General features: G+C 40.7%; 1 protein-coding gene across 5 annotated transcripts in view; it reads left to right on the top strand.

Moving 5' to 3' along the window:
- The window catches only part of nphp4 (nephronophthisis 4), a 174769-nt gene that overhangs the window by 44637 nt on the left and 112675 nt on the right, over positions 1-17457 (top strand). For 4 of the 5 annotated variants that reach the window (XR_009787986.1, XM_061769313.1, XM_061769311.1 and 1 more), the window contains exons 7-9: positions 1990-2126; positions 16042-16226; positions 17232-17367. Coding sequence is in view for 4 of the 5 variants with exons in the window: in XM_061769313.1 (XP_061625297.1) it covers positions 1990-2126; positions 16042-16226; positions 17232-17367 (458 nt within the window). In the remaining variant the exon portion in view is untranslated. The remainder of the gene's footprint in view (positions 1-1989; positions 2127-16041; positions 16227-17231; positions 17368-17457) is intronic. The other variant, XM_061769312.1, reaches the window with a different exon arrangement.

Below are 17457 nucleotides of genomic sequence, written 5' to 3'. Positions count from 1 at the left end.
AGTTCTGTCAGGTTGGATGGTGAACGTTGGTGACAGCCATTTTCAGGTCTCTCCAGAGATACTCAATTGGGTTTAAGTCAGGGCTTTGGCTGCTCCATTCAAGAACAGTCACAGAGTTGTTTTGAAGGCACTCCTTCATTATTTTAGCTGGGTGCTTAGGGTCATTGTCTTTTTTGAAGGAGAACCTTCGGCCCAGTCTAAGGTTCTGAGCACACTGGAGAAGGTTTCCGTCCAGGAGATCCCTGTACTTGGCCGCATTAATCTTTTCTTCGATTTCAACCAGTCTCCCCGTCCCTGCAGCTGAAAAACACACCCACAGCATGATGCTGCCACCACCATGCTTCACTGTTGGGACTGTATTGGACAGGTGATGAGCAGTACCTGGTTTTCTCCACACATACCACTTAGCATTAAGGCCAACAATTTCTATCTTGGTCTCATCAGACCAGATAATCTTGTTTCTCACCATCTTGGAGTCCTTCAGGTGTTTTTTGGCAAACTCCATGCAGGCTTTCATGTGTCTTGCACTGAGGAGAGGCTTCCGTCGGGACACTCTGCCATAAAGCCCCGACTGGGCTGCAGTGATGGTTGACTTTCTAGAACTTTCTCCCATCTCCCGACTGCATCTCTGGAGCTCAGCCACAGTAATCTTTGGGTTCTTCTTTAACTCGCTCGCCAAGGCTCTTCTCCCCCAGTTGCTCGGTTTGGCCGGACGGCTAGCTCTAGGAACGGTTCTGATTGTGCCAAACGTCTTTCATTTCAGGATTGTGGAGGCCACTGTGCTCTTAGGAACCTTAAGTGCAGCAGAATTTTTTTTGTAACCTTACCCAGATCTGCACCTTGCCACAGTTCCTTTGACTTCATGATTCTCATTTGCTCTGACATGCTCTGTGAGCTGTAAGGTCTTATATAGACAGGGGTGTGGCTTTCCTAATCAACTCCAATCAGTATAATCAAACACAGCTAGACTCCAATGAAGGTGTAGAACCATAAATATCTGAGTGTCACAGCATAGGGTCTGAATACTTATGGCTGTGTGATATTTCAGTTTTTCTTTTTTAAATAAATTAGCATAAATTTCAACAATTGTTTTTTTTCTTTCAATATGGGGTGCTTTGTGTACATTAATAAGGGAGACAAATGAACTTAAATGATTTTAACAAATGGCTGCAATATAACAAAGAGTGAAACATTTAAGGGGGTCTGAAAACTTTCCGTACCCACTGTATTTTTTGGTGTGAACCATGGGCCATGGAGCAACACATTATATATTGACGATGGTATTTCTTTCAGTTGTCAACAAACATTTGTTGCAAACTGTGATGGTATTACCTTTGGTGGTGGTCTTTACTCTTTTCAATACCCCGGTGCCTCTGCATGACCCCAATCTATATCTCCGTGTTAAGTTTAGTATCAATTCATCCAGTATCTGTTGCGGTGTGTCATCTTGAACTAAAGTAGTTAACATTTGCAGATATAAAAGCAGCTGTTCTAGTGGCTTTAGTGTATACAAACAGCAAAAGTGACAACTTTATCTTTAGATTAAAGCAGTGAACAGAATTTTATTGGCGCATCTCTTGGGTCCGTGAAAAATGAAGCTGCCATCACCCAGCAAGTGTTTCTGGAAGCAAACACTAAGCATACAAGCAAATGTTCTGCTTAGTTTCTTAGATAGTGCTCACACAAGTTGTACTGGCATGGCTGTAACACTGAATCATGTCTTTTCTACGTTCATTCTTTGCTTTAGGACAGCACAACTCGGGCTGTGCCAGGAGAATGTTTCCAGGAATGAATGTGTCATAATTTACATAAAATAATCTTTTCCACATGTGACTTGCAGTTACTTTCGTAACATTGATTTGTATCTGCCATCCAACATAGCAGAGTTGGAACACAGTGTAAAGAGGGCAAATGCCCGAAGCGAAGCTGGAATGCTACAGATACAAATGGCATAAACATACTTTGATGCAAAGTTTTCTCTGTCAACAGGCGATGGGCTTTCGAAACCTATGCTGCTCAAGATGCTGCCCTTCACCCTGAGCAGACTGACAATCTGCTTGCAGCCGTCCCTCGAGGCCTTTGAGAGTCAGCTGCTGCAGCTGATCAATGCCGACTGCCAGAACACGGTAAAACGTTTCCGCCTTGACACAAATGGCCTTTAGCCACCTTTCACATGCCACATTGCTGATAACTGGAACAAGTCACCTATTAAATGATTTTTCAGGGTTTATGTCTTTTAAAAAACATTTTGCTATTGCTTGTGCACCTAAGATGAGCAATTGCTGAGAGCAACCATTTCAGAGCACAGACCTCCACCAAGACATTTCTAATAAACCCATAAATGGAGGAGGAGGTAATATGTAATGCAGTCCGATATAAGCAATACAAATTACATTTTGAATGTGATTTCCTATTTAAATTGCGATCAACAGCACAATTACTATCGGAATGAAACTTTGTCGACGACCCTGCAATTACATAGTACATTTTGTTCAAATGTGGGAAACCATTTGACAGATTATACTCTCACTCTCGAAAGGTTTTACGTCTAATACAAAAATATATATATATATTTTGTCTCTGTTTTAAAGATAACATTTTTTTAAATTGTTGGATCATTATGTGTGTTCTAATCAACAATGAATAGAAACATCTTCAGAAAATATTGTCAGATTAATAATTTATCTAATATATATCTTATTTATTTTTCAAGACACCCAGTGATGCAATGCTCATTCTATTGGTCTACGTACTTCAAAATTAAAGAGACATAATTGAAGTGTTTATGTGTGCTTATGTTATACACGTGCACATACTGTATAAAAAGATAGCAGTTGATGTTTTGGAGGCAGATTTGTGAAATTAAAGATGAGCGTGATAGATTTGACACGCCTCTATGAGGATTATTTCCTACATCTTGGCACTTTTCTTTATCTCACTCTTTATTTATCCAATCTGCAGTTATCCAATTTTTTTTTTTATACAGCTGCCAGTGCACATTACCTACCAATGAAATGTGATTTATAGTAATGAATTCTCTTCTTGTTGGGGTCCAAAGAAATGCGGATACTTAATCATATTTGACATGTGCAAAAGTGGCCTCGCTATTCTTGTGTGACAGCAGAGTCACACATACATACATGCTAATGTTGTTTTGCGTCCAAATATACTGTACCGTAATTTGTCGTGTGTAATGCACATCCATGTATAATACGCACCCCCAAAGTTGACCTTAAAATTCTGGAAAACCCTTCTACCTATGTATAATCATTTTTTTACAATACATGATTTTGCTTCTACCCATATGATCAAAACATGAAGTAAATCTGTATTTTGTTCATTTTTTCAAATAATTATTCTGAATTTAAGCACTTTATTTGTACACTTAATACTTTCTTTTTATTTACTTGCTCTTATTTTAATTGACAGCCCTACTTTTATTTAGTGAATGAGAAAACACACAGTTGTGCTTTTTTGTTTAATTACCAAGGCAGAGTTTGTAAGATGGGTACAATTCTTTAAAGAAAACATGAAGAACAAAACATAACCAGAAATGAATTAATGATGGTTGTTGTTCAGTCATCAGTCGTATTTCCATCCATCCATTTTCAAAACCGCTTATCCTGGTTAGTGTCGCGGGATGCTGGAGCCTATCCCAGCTGACTTCGGGCGAAAGGCGAACTACACCCTGAACTCGTCATCAGTCGTATTTAAAAAAAACAAAAACAAAAAAAAAACAATATTTCACAAATTCTGCCAGGATATGTAAACTTATGAGCACAACTGTACATACAGTATATGCAGTCGTAAGTACCCGTCATATTGGAATGAAAGTGTACAGCTTTTTCATAACCTCTAGATGGCAGCATACTTTTCTAAAATGGGAAAGTCTTTTTCATTTTCCCCTATACCCATGTCGCACCATTGATTTTTGACATTTTTGGCGCATTATACATGAGAAATTATGGTATATGTCGGTTATTCTTCTTCTCCCGCTCGTCTTTTTATTATGCTTAATGCGCCACGTATTCAAAGTTAAGAAAACAAATTGTATGGCTTTTTTTTCAGCTCAAACACACATTTGTTCAAAATTATGAAGTTTTTTTCTATAAGAAATCCAAATCAAAGTGATGTAACAACCAACTCATGACATTCTCATTTTTGACATTGTACTCTAATTATGTTCTATTTTATTCTGTTCCTGGTTACTCAAAGTTACCAAGCTAATTGAACTCTGTAATGCACTACAGTTTATGGAGGGATTGTCAAGTAAAATGCAGTGGAATGTCATTTTTTGATTTCCAAACACATTTTTTTAATACATGCAAAGTGGACTGATCCGTTCCTGGGTCCAAATCTTAATAAAAATGCAACTTTGAAATTGTGTGACTCATCGGTGTTGTCAATTCAATTAATGAAGGAAGTATTTTTTCAAATTCAAAAGAACTTTTGAAAAATATTTTTTATATCACATTGGGCTCTGGAACGCAACCTCTGTGATAAGCAACTGTATATTAATTTTTTTAAAATGATGTTGATATTCCTGATTTTCCTGATTTGAGTTCTCCTTTACTTAAACCTCGTTGAAAGTAGAATTCCTTTTTTTTTTTGTAATCCTAAAATCCAAAGAAAAAGCAAAACAGGAGTGTCGAATCAATTCTTTTGCAAGCTGAACAGATGTCTCGTGCAGGACACTGAGGTGTTGCTTTCTGTTTCACGCGTCATGGTCCACAACAGCGGTTTGCACACCAAAGTTTTAAGTCGTGTTTTGTCCAAATTCCAAATGTTATACCCTAAGGTGTGTTTGACTTAAGAAGTTTCACTATGCTTGTAGTGAATGGTACAGTCTGCACACCATCTTGTTCGATTTGGCAGGTTAGCAATCAATGCTTCCATATCTAAAACAAAACAATCAATTAAAAGATGTGACACAATGTAGTCTCCCATTTTCACTGTGTGGCAGCTGACACATTGACATGAATAATCTTCTCATTTAGGCATTCAGTGTCTCCCCCCCCCCTTCCTTTTTGTACCATGTGCTTTGCAGCTCCACAGATTAGTGACTTCTTCATTTTTATCTGAGCACCGTGACGACATTCTCGCGTCTTTGAGAGGTGTTAATATGCAAAGAAGTCACATCGATTGCAGCTTTTAATTAAACTGCGCATGAATGTGCATGCGTGAGAGACAACTACATGCGGATTGAGAGAAAAAGTGTGTGTGACCTTTTGAAGTGTGACTCCCACTGAATTGTCATCAAGCTGTCTTTGCAGTGACGCTGGCGCCTCACCTGCCGACTCTTTTTTTTTTTTTTTTTTTTTTAGTTGTGTGAGCGAATGCGTGTTTGAGTATTTTTGACTCCATGCCAGTGTGTAAAAATTAGGTGCGAAAAAAAGAGGAATAGGGTAGTGGATAAATGTAAAGTGCAGCATGAGACAAATCCTTGGCGCTGCCTGCTAGTCTGGCATACAGTCGTGGACCTCACATAATCTCCCCATAAGTGTGTCTATTTTTAGTGAACAAACTATCACACTGACTTCTTGTTTCTTATCTTTTCTAGCACACATCATATAGCCAGTCTCCGAGATTTTGTGCTTTGCACAACCACCCTTTATATTTGTAATACATTTTAATGAGCACATGGCTAATTTGCTCTGCGCTCTTGAACCGCTGCAAACACTCACTGCCTCCTGTTTTAAGAAACTAACATTAACCTTAACATTAACAGCATTCATCTGTTCTGCATCCTGAGCATGTTTGACACCCCCATAGCAGAGGCTACATCATCACCTCAAACGTCCTGCAGCAATGGTTCACCTATGCCTGCGATAAAATCCATTACTCTTAATAAAAAGGCCTCAGATCTTGTCGGAAATTAAGTAACATACTGGCTCATGATCAAACGGCGAGGGAGAACAGAAGACGACGAAGAGGGGAGTGAGCAGCAGACGAGGACCGGTGCCGCGCCGGAGGCAGAACAAAAACGCCTAAGGCTGATTTAATGAATGGAGAAAGACTGCCAACAAAGCTTCAGGAAATTTCATTTGTCCTAAAATAGGAAAAACCCGCTCAAAGTAGGACTGCCCCTACAGATGTGCGGCTGCTATAAAATGGAAAAAGGAGGTAGAACAATCCCAGAAATAGGAGGCAGTTTCATTATGTCTGTCTCAGAATAAAAAGCAGAGTGCGACTTTCTTCGTAATAGCAAGACATGTTAACCTTATACACAGTGCAAATACATTATCAATCTTTAAACCTGAAATCCATAACAATTTTTTTGTTTAAAAACAAAAAGTAATTTTCACCCAAGCTACTACTAGAGGACACAATGCTGATTAAGCCTGTCAGCTCCTCTAACATCTTGCTGTATTTTTCAATATTTGATTTTTTGTTTTGTTTTTATGTAGTGTCTACTGTAGACATTCCCACGCTGGCCTAGTTAGTGGCGCACCGCAAATGACGGCACGGGAATGAGGCATTTTTCCGAGCGATATGGGCGCAGCGCGGTTGTGAAAAGCTCACAAAAAGTATTATTTTGTGTTATTTTGCCTTTCTGTATCATAAAATAATCATTCAATAATTGCTGTATAAACGAAAACAATAAAGATTGCCGCAAACGAACAAAAGCTACCTCTTCAAGGAGCTGTTGTCTGTCAACAGCTGTGTGGGTGGTCGTGTGGTCACAACCCAGCACTCGTCCTTATTGGTCTGTTTTTATTGCTTTTGTTGATCCTTATCTAATTTCTTTTAACGTGTGTGTAAGTTGTTAGTGACCCAGCGATGTGGTTTACGAGAACTTTTATCCACTTGTTATAACTTTGTCGTAACGCTGTTGCCACTTCACCACCTGTCATGATGTGGAGAGTTTCTCACTGTCGGCTGCCGTGACTTCCTGAATCTCCTTATGGGCATCAATTGGTGGCGACGTACAGCTGAGGTCCGGAGACGTGATCGAGATGGGAAAAGAGGAAGAAGAGCAGGACGACAAGCGCAAAACGTCTTACACGTCCGCGACGCGACCCCGCCGCACATTGAGCCATTGCATATGTGGACGCACGTTTGATGCTGCACAAATAGTACATTGTACTTTATCACATTTATTAAACCATAAAAAGACAGATTAATAGTTGGAAGAAACCTACGTAAACCATTTTGGCCACAGGGCTTGCTTTTCTTACCCACAGGTACGTTATAAATTTAGTCAAGTATTGTTGTAAAACACAATAATATGTTTACTTTCGAATATACATTATTTGAATGGTTTAGGGGAAACCCGAAAATATATGTGTGTGTCTCTACTTTAATAGGTACTATAACACTGCAGTGGTTAGAGAATGTATATGTACGCTTGATATTGAACTATTGACAGTTTCTCTCGTCCGTTTTATTTACCTCACGGGTTTCAACAGCTGTTATACACTACGTTGGTGTATATCACCCGCAAGGGTTAGGGAGAGGGTGAGGCGGGGACAGTTGGACTTGGCACGTCATATCGAAGCAACGTAATCCTGAATTCCAGCAGTAGGGTGGGCCAAAAGTCGCGGATTATCGATTTAAACTTTACATCGTGGTATGCAGACACGCGGGCTTAATACTTGCTGAGACAGTATCGCCCCCTCGGATCACAAACTAAAGTAACAAATTCTACTGAAACCTAATTTAAGCTTTTAACATTAGTATGAAACTATATTCTTCTTTTGTTGTTGGACTCTCAAATCATGAGCGACACTGGCCCCTACGTTCACAAATTCTGTCAGGGAAAAAAAGGGTTTCACATGTGTGGCAACATTTTTAGTCTGTATGTAATGAAATGTTTTACTGATGTGTTAGGAAGAAAAACATGAAAATGCAGCAAGGCTTCGACACGTGTGTTTGTGTGTGTATTTGACTTCACATTTCCGCTTCTGATTCATGGAAGTGTTTCAGCAGTGGGGCAAAAAACGATTTACTAGAAGCGCTTCAGCAGTTGAAATGTGCTAAGGAGTAAGGAGGTGGGAGGACAAAAGCAGCGTGCTAATGATGCTGCCACTGTTTCTCGCAATGGATGACTCACGCTCAACATGGGGGCGCAAACATCCACAGTGTGGGTAGCAACACGTATGAGTGCCCATGTACAAGAGCACATATGCAGTCACTCACTCAATCAGTATCTCCCAAATGACTGCGTTCCACTTTCACATTCATGTCGGATCAGGGCTCTACAGTGATGCATGTTTAAAGAAGTGACCAGAAAAAGTCAGAGAAGCACCTCCACTTTTATCATTTGGGCTTTAAAACTATTGCTGGATGATGTAACTCACTTGATAATTGTCTTATTCAAATCTCATGTGCCTTCCTGCCTTCTTCTCTCACACTCTTCTTAAGATGGCAGATTTATGTCGCGTATTTATTACCTTTTACAGCTGCAGCCTCGACGAGGGTGCCACGAAGCGTTGGCGCAAAAACGGACAAATAACTGACGGCTGGTCGCCCTTTATAGGGAGAGGAATCGTGTTTGGTAATTTAAAATGTCAAATGGCCACCACACACGATTTGGGGGTGGGGAAGATTTTTAACAATAAACTTAATAAATATTTTGTAATTTACTAAAATAATTAAGTGTTAATTCTGTCACGGAGAAATAATCAATTTTGTAAGCGCTGTCTGTAGCATTTTAGGAATAGGGATTTAAACGCTACTTAAAAATATATAAAATAAAATATATATTAATTTACGTGTCCCAGATTTAATTGAACTCTAACAAGAACCAGTAATGCTTTTGAAAAGACAAGGGTCATATCTTTTACTGTGCACGAAATTGTTAGTAATTGTCATGTAATTGCTTTGTATATTATAGTTGTACTACTCGTTAACAGCGCTAGCATTAACAGTTTTTTTCCCCCTAAAATTATTGAAAAATCCAAAAGATAGCGCGCCGTCTGTATGCTACGGTTGCTGTGTAGTTATAATTAAAATAATAATGACACTTACATTAACTCAGCCTGAATAGTCTCCAGTTTTGTCGGCTGGAATAATAATCATACAAAACAAGCATAGCCTAAAATGGCCTCACAGGGTAGGAAATTAGAGGACGAATGGATAACAAAGAGACTTGGCAAACGGATCAAATGTAATGGCAGATAATTACAACGAGATAATTTTGGTAATCAGAAAGAAGAGGGAACATAATATTGCTGGCAAGATAAGATAGATTTAATTATCCTATGAGTCACAGTTTTTTTTACATTTTTGGGGTGGCGTATTACTTGTCTCAGCTAAAATTGAACAAAGAGACTCAGTCTTCTCAAATGGCTGTTTTTATTTTTTATTATTATTTTTTTTTCTCCTCAACTTTCTCCTGTGTGTTAAGGAGAAGCATCAAGAACTAGTGTGGTAGCCTTAGATCCCAAATGGACATCTTGAATGATCGCAAGGGCCACAAATGTTTTATGGGATTCCGTGCTTCAGAGAAACAGTCCCTTGGTCACTTTTCTTCAATGAAGGAGCCACATTACGAACGTGACAACTTCAGAAAAAAACATTGCACTGAGTCCTCAAGGCCAGTCGTCCCCAACCACCGGTCCGCGGACTGGTACCGGGCCGTGAGGCATTTGTTACCGGGCCGCAGAAAAGAATTACCAATTTATATAATTTCTGTTGTATTGCAATTCGCGTGTCAATGTGTTTTATTTTGAATATTGACCGGATCTTCTCCGCCGCAACAGCTGCGCGTCTCAATTGTCACGTCGAGACTGCACAGAACGCTTCCGTTTCCGTTCCCAGCCAGCTCGAACCCTTCACAGACACACATACACAAACGCCACTACAACCGGTCCGTGAGGAAAAATGCCGACTCCTAACCGGTCTGCGGTGCAAAGAAGGTTGGGGAACACTCCTCAAGGCCACATTGATATTGTCTGTCAAGAGTTGTTTTTGATAAAGACAAGCACCCATGAGCATAGTTCTATCACCGGATATTTTCTCTCAATCTATATTTTCCTCTTTTTCTTAGAGAAATCATATGGTTTAGCAGAATTTAATTTCCCTTCAGATTACTATTCAGGGGTGCTGGAGAGGAGGGTCCGTCGGGAAGTCGAATCTTAGATTCAGGAGGAGCAGTGTGGTTTTCGTCCTGGCCGTGGAACAGTGGACCAGCTCTACACCCTCGACAGGGTCCTCGAGGGTGCATGGGAGTTCGCCCAACCAGTCTGCATGTGTTTTGTGGACTTGGAGAAGGCGTTCGACCGTGTCCCTTGGGGAGTCCTGTGGGCGGTGCTTCGGGAGTATGGGGTACCGATCCCCTGATACGGGCTGTACGACCGGAGTCAGAGTTTGGTCCGCATATTCGGCAGTAAGTCGGACTCGTTTCCGGTGAGGGTTGGAGTCTGCCAAGGCTGCCCTTTGTCACCGATTCTGTTCATAACTTTTATGGACAGAATTTCAAGGCGCAGCCGAGGCGTAGACGGGGGCCGGTTTGGTGGCCTCAGTATTGCATCTCTGCTTTTTGCAGATGATTTGGTTCTGTTGGCTTCATCAAGCCGTGATCTCCAACTCTCACTGGAGCGGTTCGCAGCCGAGTGTGAAGCTCAGTCGGAAAAGGGTGGCGTGCCCTCTCCAGCTCGGGGATGAGATCCTGCCCCAAGTGGAGGAGTTCAAGTATCTTGGGTTCTTGTTCACGAGTGAGGGAAGAATGGAACGGGAGATCGACAGCCGGATCGGTGCAGCGTCTGCAGTGATGTGGACTTTGTATCGATCCCTTGTGGTAAAGAAGGAGCTAAGCCGAAAGGGGAAGCTCTCAATTTACTGGTCGATCTACGTTCCTACCCTCACCTATGGTCGTGAGCTGTGGGTCATGACAGAAAGAACAAGATCCTGGAATCGAGCGGCCGAAATTAGTTTCCTCCGCAGGGTGTCCGGGCTCTCCCGGGGTGAGACGCTCGGTCATCCGGGAGGATCTCAGAGTATTGCCGCTGCTCCTCCACGAGAGGAGCCATCTGATTCGGATGCCTTCCGGACGCCTCCCTGGTGAGGTGTTCCGGGCAACTCCCACCAGGACGACCCAGGACACGCTGGATAGACTACGTCTCTCGGCTGGCCTGGGAACGCCTCGGGATCCCCCCGGAAGAGCTTGATGAAATGGCTGGGGAGATGGAAGTCTGGGCGTCCCTGCTATAGCTACTGCCCCTGCGACCCGACCTCGGATAAGCGGTAGAAAATGGATGGTTGAATGGATAGCTCCAAAGAACTTTTTCACTTTTTCCTCCTCAGTTTGTCAAGCGCTCTGCCTGAACGCTAAAGGGACTGCGTTGATTGGATCCACAGCTACTGACAGGAGGAGGATGTGCACTGAGATCACCAAAATAAGAGAGAACAAACTCATGTGTGTCAACGTTAAGACAGACGCAACCCCGCGGCACCTGTGCGCTCATCACGCCGAAAAGCTCCGGCTGTTTGACGCTGGAAATCGAGTACAATTTATCTTTGGGGGCTGTGCATCCATTTCATTGTTGCCTTTAAGCTTCTTAGCTGTAAAATATTCATATTTCAGGCATAGCAGGAAGAATTCTGTAATGGTTGAAGCCAGTGAGTGTCAGAAGAGGGAAGAAAGGAGAAACTGATGATGTGTGGAAGAAGAGTGGTGACATAAATGAAAAGGCTTGGGATGGGGAGGAGCAAAATGCAGAGAAAGAAAGGAAATGCAAACGTTTTAATTAATGTTTTCCTTTAAACTGCTTTGGTTATTGCTTTCATACTGAAACACGTCTATGGGTCTTCTGATATATGGGAAAGAAACACCATTTTCTCTCATCTTGCACTGTCACAGAATAGAAAGCTACAATCCTAATTATAACCCAGATGTCACTAGAACCACATTTATATGCCCATAAAGTATGCCACCCTTCTTCAAAACTTTAATTTTTTTTGTGGCATATTCCTATTTTTCAACATCTTAACGCAGTAGTTCCGAAACTACAAACAAAGAAGTTGTGGAACCACAGTTTCACTCATAAATCCATTCAGCAAACGTTTCTGTGTACATTCTTGTGCCCTTCACTCACCAAATGAGAAGAGTCGATGAAATAAATGCAGTTTCTATTATTCCCTCAAAGCAACCGCTGAAGGAGTGTTAATGTCAGGAAAGTGAAGTAAAATGTACTGCTTTGACTTATTTTGTTCAGTTGGAAGAGGAAACTGTTATGACACTGTTCTTTCTTTGCCCAAATTGAGTTAATTGGATCTTTGTATCCATTTTTGAATTGTCATAACTACATTTCGGCAAACTTTCTACAGGTGATTCCCCCCCCCCCCCCCCCCCCCCCCCGCCATACTTTAATGAGAATAAACGATTAAAGTAGTTCACAATTTTATAATAAATCTTTTAAATTTAAAATTTTTTTAAAACTCAAAACAAAATGTCTATATGGCAAAATGAAACAATACTTAAAAATGTTCATTTAACAACATATACTAAGTAAATGAAATATTTGTAATAACAATAATAATCTAAAGTGATAGTAGAATTTCTTAAAAATAAAATGCCCCAATTACTTTGATATAAAGGCAAAATATAGCATTTTTAGCACAGTGTCTCAGCCCTGTTTGTGGGGTTACTTCTGGCAGGTTTCCGTTTTGTTTTGGAATACTTCCCTTTGACGTCCTACAAATGGATTTTATTTTGTTCCGAATACCTGTGTAGCGTATGCATAGGTACTCATTGTAAGTTGTTTTCCTCAGCTGATTAGCGCCCCCGTCAGAGAGTATGTTCCGCTGAGTTGTTTTTGTGTTGAAAATATGCTATACTCTCCCGTCAGCGACCATCTTAGCTCTGGCACTCGGCGTAGGTGACAAACATTAATTGGATGGAAGCTACCCTATATGATCCAGCTGGAAGACAGTCATGTAACGCCCCCAATGCCAAATGAGAGCAGCCATGGTTTTAAGAGACCATACGTACTGTAGAGCACTGAGCTGGTGAGTCACCGCATCCTCATATAGCAAAATGAAAAGACAAGTCTGACAAAACGCCCCGCAGTGGCCCTGTAGACAAGGTCTGCTGGGTATTCATTATGAGACCTTGGCACATCCATTTTGACTGCCTGAATCTCTCCCACCGTTCGTTACAGAACTTGAGATAAGACGTGTTAATGGAGAAAGTTAAATATTAGCATCAGTTGAGGTTATGGCAGGAAAACCAAATCCACTGTCCCCAAATAACAGAATAATATGGTACACTCAACCATTGCTTATTAGTAAGATGATAAGTAGCAATAACAAGACAAACATAGTTAGTAGTAAACAGAGAGAGGAATGATTGAGACCGTCAGAGTAGATCTGTAAGTTTCAAGAAAACAAGCGGTGTTTTATGTAGGTTGTACAGTAATAAGACCCGATAGGATCCTACTGCTGTTGCTTCTGAGACAGAAGGGCAAAAAAAGAGAAGCAGAATTGAAATGCTAATTTGATTGTGAAGATGTGGGTGGATGTGGAGAGAAGGCTGGAGCTGCGAGAGGGACAGGAAGCGCTAATGGCAAGAAAAGAAAGATAGAGGTAGAGTGTCGGTGTAGAAGATGCATCGGAAAGGAAGAGATTGAAGTGTCGAGGAGTAGAAGGTAAGCCACCTACCTGGTTGGTGGTACAAACACAATCTTCTTCCTTGCTTTGCGAGGTGTTGCTCAAATGATGTGTGGGATGTGAACGTTAGTACAACAGCTCCAACTTTTCAAACATACAGTTTCTTATGTTTGTAATCTGCCTCGATATAAAACAGAAAGTGTTCATATAATCATACTTCCAACAAGTCAAGAGCTCGCCCATGGGATGTAGAATATCACGATTGCTGATGTTCAAACTGCTTGATAAAAGGGAGACATATTACATAATATCAAACTGTCAAGGTGATGAAAACAGCTGCTTGTAGGGACACACTATGAAAAATTTACATACGCAAAATAGATTCTTTTGACATCCAAGTTAATCTTTTGTGAGCTGTCTATTTTCGAAAGTATGACTGTGAGCAAGCCGTTCGTTGTCAATTTTGCCAAATTGTAACAAAAGAATGGGGCTAATCTACATCATGTCACCCCTTCCCCCCCCCCCCCCCCCCACACACCATTTTCAAGGATGGATGAACTACGTGGAAACACTAAATGATGATTGAAAATCAAAGCTGAAAGCTAAGGTTTCCAGGATTGCCGTTCCATAAGCGGCACATGGTAGCGAAAGGAACCGGGGGGTAAGACATCTTTCAAGGCATCTGAGGGGTGTGTGGTGAGCAGTGGCTCTTTTAGATGAGATAAGAGACCACCCCCTCAAAAGAGTCTAATTTCAGCCAGGGGCAAAAAAACAGGGTGAAAAGTGACTGTAATTCCTGATATTTTGGGTATTTTAGAAAAGCTCATCACAGACATGTTAAGAGATCTTGGAACTGCTGTAAATTTTGAAAACAATGCGCAATATGACTCCTTTTATTAGGAAACAAACACACTGTCACTATTAGATAATGGAATGAATGACAATAGTACCAAACCTACTAACCCTAACTGCTTTGAAATTATGACAAAATATTGTGTTTTATCGCGGTATATCTGATATTGATGGAATTTGTTGCTGATGAACTTGACATTTTTTTATAGTATGTGGTTGCGCATGCTTATTAAAAGCTTTTAATGACAGTCAAGCTCGTGCTGTTCTCAAATATCAGAGAAAAACATTTCATAGAATTTCCTACGACAGTGGAACCTTAAGCCAAAGTTGTGTTTGGCTTTTTCTTTGCATTTATACAACCCTTATTTCAAAGAATAAATCACCGTCATCCATGACTGAGCATACCTCAAAGTGAGAATGATGGATAATTGAGTTTTCCTCTTAGATTACCAGCCATTTTCTATAACGTTTGTCCTTGTTAGGGTCATGGGCGAGCAGGAGCCTATCCCAGCTGACTCGGAGTGAGCAAAAATGCCTGTACGGTTAATAAAGGTTTCATGATAGCTACACTTTGACCCTGGAAATTATTACTTCTAGTTTCATCGTGTCCTGGAGGAGGTCGCCAGCGTCCCGGAGCAGATTGTGTTTGACATTTAAAGGATCAATTGTAAATTGTTCTGATTACATGTTGCATGCATGTGGACTTGACAATTTTATACAGGGATTTCTGCAGCGATGCCTATATTGGGGGAAATTCATGCAATAAGTGTACAACCCCAATTCCAATGAAGTTGGGACGTGGTCTTAAACATGCATAAAAAAAGAATACAATGATTTGCAAATCATGTTCAACCTATATTTAATTGAATACACTACAAAGATATCTAATGTTCAAACAGATAAACTTTATTGTTTTTAGCAAATAATCATTAACTTTGAGTTTTATGGCTGCAACACATTCCAAAAAAGCTGGGACAAGGGGCAAAAAAGACTGAGAAAGTTGAGGAATGCTCATCAAACACCTGTTCGGAACATCCCACAGGTGAACAGGCTCATTGGGAACAGGTGGGTGCCATGATTGGGTAGAAAAGGAGCTTCCCTGAATTGCTCAGTCATTCACAAGCAAAGATGGGGCGAGGTTCACCTCTTTGTGAACAAGAAAATAGTCGAACAGTTTAAGGACAATGTTCCTCAATGTACAGTTGCAAGGAATTTAGGGATTTCATCATCTACGGTCCATAATATCATCAAAAGGTTCAGAGAATCTGGAGAAATCACTGCATGTAAGCCCTACAAAGCTTCAACAATTAGTGTCCTCAGTTCCCAAACGTTTATTGAATGTTGTTAAAAGAAAAGGTGATGCAACACAGTGGTAAACATGACCCTGTCCCAGCTTTCTTAAAATTCTAAATTCATAATTATTTGCTAAAAACAATCAAGTTGATCAGTTTGAACATTAAATATCTTGTCTTTGTAGTGTATTGAATGAAATATGGGTTGAACATGATTTGCAAATCATTGTATTCTGTTTTTATTTATGTTCAACACAACGTCCCAACTTCATTGGAATTGGGGTTGTACATCCTCAAACAGGAAGTAGTTTGACAGTAGTTTGTCTCTTTTCACAATCATTTTCAGCAACAGCCAAGTCAAGAGGGTTCACTGAAGACGGTTGTCATCCAGGAAAGAAGGCTCCATGTAGGGGTTCACAATGGCTGGGGTTTCATTGATACGCCTCAAATAATGGTGTTGGAGCCCCTAGCCTCAGGGGTCAAAGGACGAGTGGACAGCGTCTCCAAACAGGGCACTCAGACCAAGGACAGGTGAGCAGGACTTTAACATAACAACAACAAGACATAGGATTCCTTTGTTATGATTATTTTTGTACAATAATATTTAAGACCTTTTTAATCATTTGAAGGACGTGTGTTCAAAAAGGTGTAGTTTGTCTGTAGGGCATACAACACTGAAACTTTCTGGACACAAAGTGACACACGACTTTCTTCCTTATCATCTTCTCAGTGCTCGAATGGATGGGTGAATGAGAGGTATTACATTTGTGTGCTTTGTAGGTTTGCCTTTTGTAAAGTTCAGTACCTGGCAGATGTCACATCCAATATGGCCGATGCACGGATGTATCGCAGCAACGAGCCAACCAGCTGTGTTGTGTGAATGAGATGTCAATAACTCCCAGTCCACAAACTAATTAATGCCTTCATCTTGATTAGTTTGGGTAATAGGCAACTGTCTAAATGTGTGCCATTTATGGACAAAAATGTCTTTTTTAAACATAGCTTTTTGTGTCAAATATTTTTATTCCATGCAAATGTGATTCTTCTCTAATTCTCAGATAGTTTTTATCAAATTGAGTCCCACCACTAATGTTTTCACATCATTAGTTTAGTAGCAGAAATCTTATGTAAATGAGGCAGTATTATCCTAATATGTAGTAATATATAATCTATAAAATGTATCTCATTAGTCATTATTGCTGATTTGTTGATTCCAGATATCAGAGAATGGGAAACCATTAGGAAAATAATAATAAATGATAGGGTCAGCTGACTTTCTGGGTTCTGGAGTGAAAAAGGCAAACATTGCTTGACGCTACTCCAAAGTAGGCTCTTGCCTATGTAGTACGCAAACTGTGAATGGCAAATACCAAGAGTGCTCTTCAATGGCTCACGTAGGAGGTCACTTCTTGTTTAATTCAATGGTTGTGCATGATCACTCGTTTGTTTCTTTGTCTCCCCTTCGTGTGTGTGTGTGTGTGTGTGTGTGTGTGTGTGTGTGTGTGTCTGCGTGCGTGCATGTGGTTACGCCCTCAGCTCTGCAGCATCATCGGCCCCCCAGACTCTGGGCCTTCGCAGCAACTTGGAGCTCAGGCTGATTGATCATCAGGCCGTAGCTGTCGTCTTCCAGCTGGAGTATGTCTTCTCTGCTCCAATTGGCCGAGAGACAATGGTAAGCGGGATATAAAAACACATTTGACACACACATAGTGACAATAAATCTGAAAATAATGTAAAATAAAAATAATCAGAATTACAATCA

The sequence above is a fragment of the Phyllopteryx taeniolatus genome, chromosome 1 (genome assembly GCF_024500385.1).
Source record: "Phyllopteryx taeniolatus isolate TA_2022b chromosome 1, UOR_Ptae_1.2, whole genome shotgun sequence".
Taxonomy (NCBI): domain Eukaryota; kingdom Metazoa; phylum Chordata; class Actinopteri; order Syngnathiformes; family Syngnathidae; genus Phyllopteryx; species Phyllopteryx taeniolatus.
This window is presented reverse-complemented; position numbering and strand designations above follow the sequence as displayed.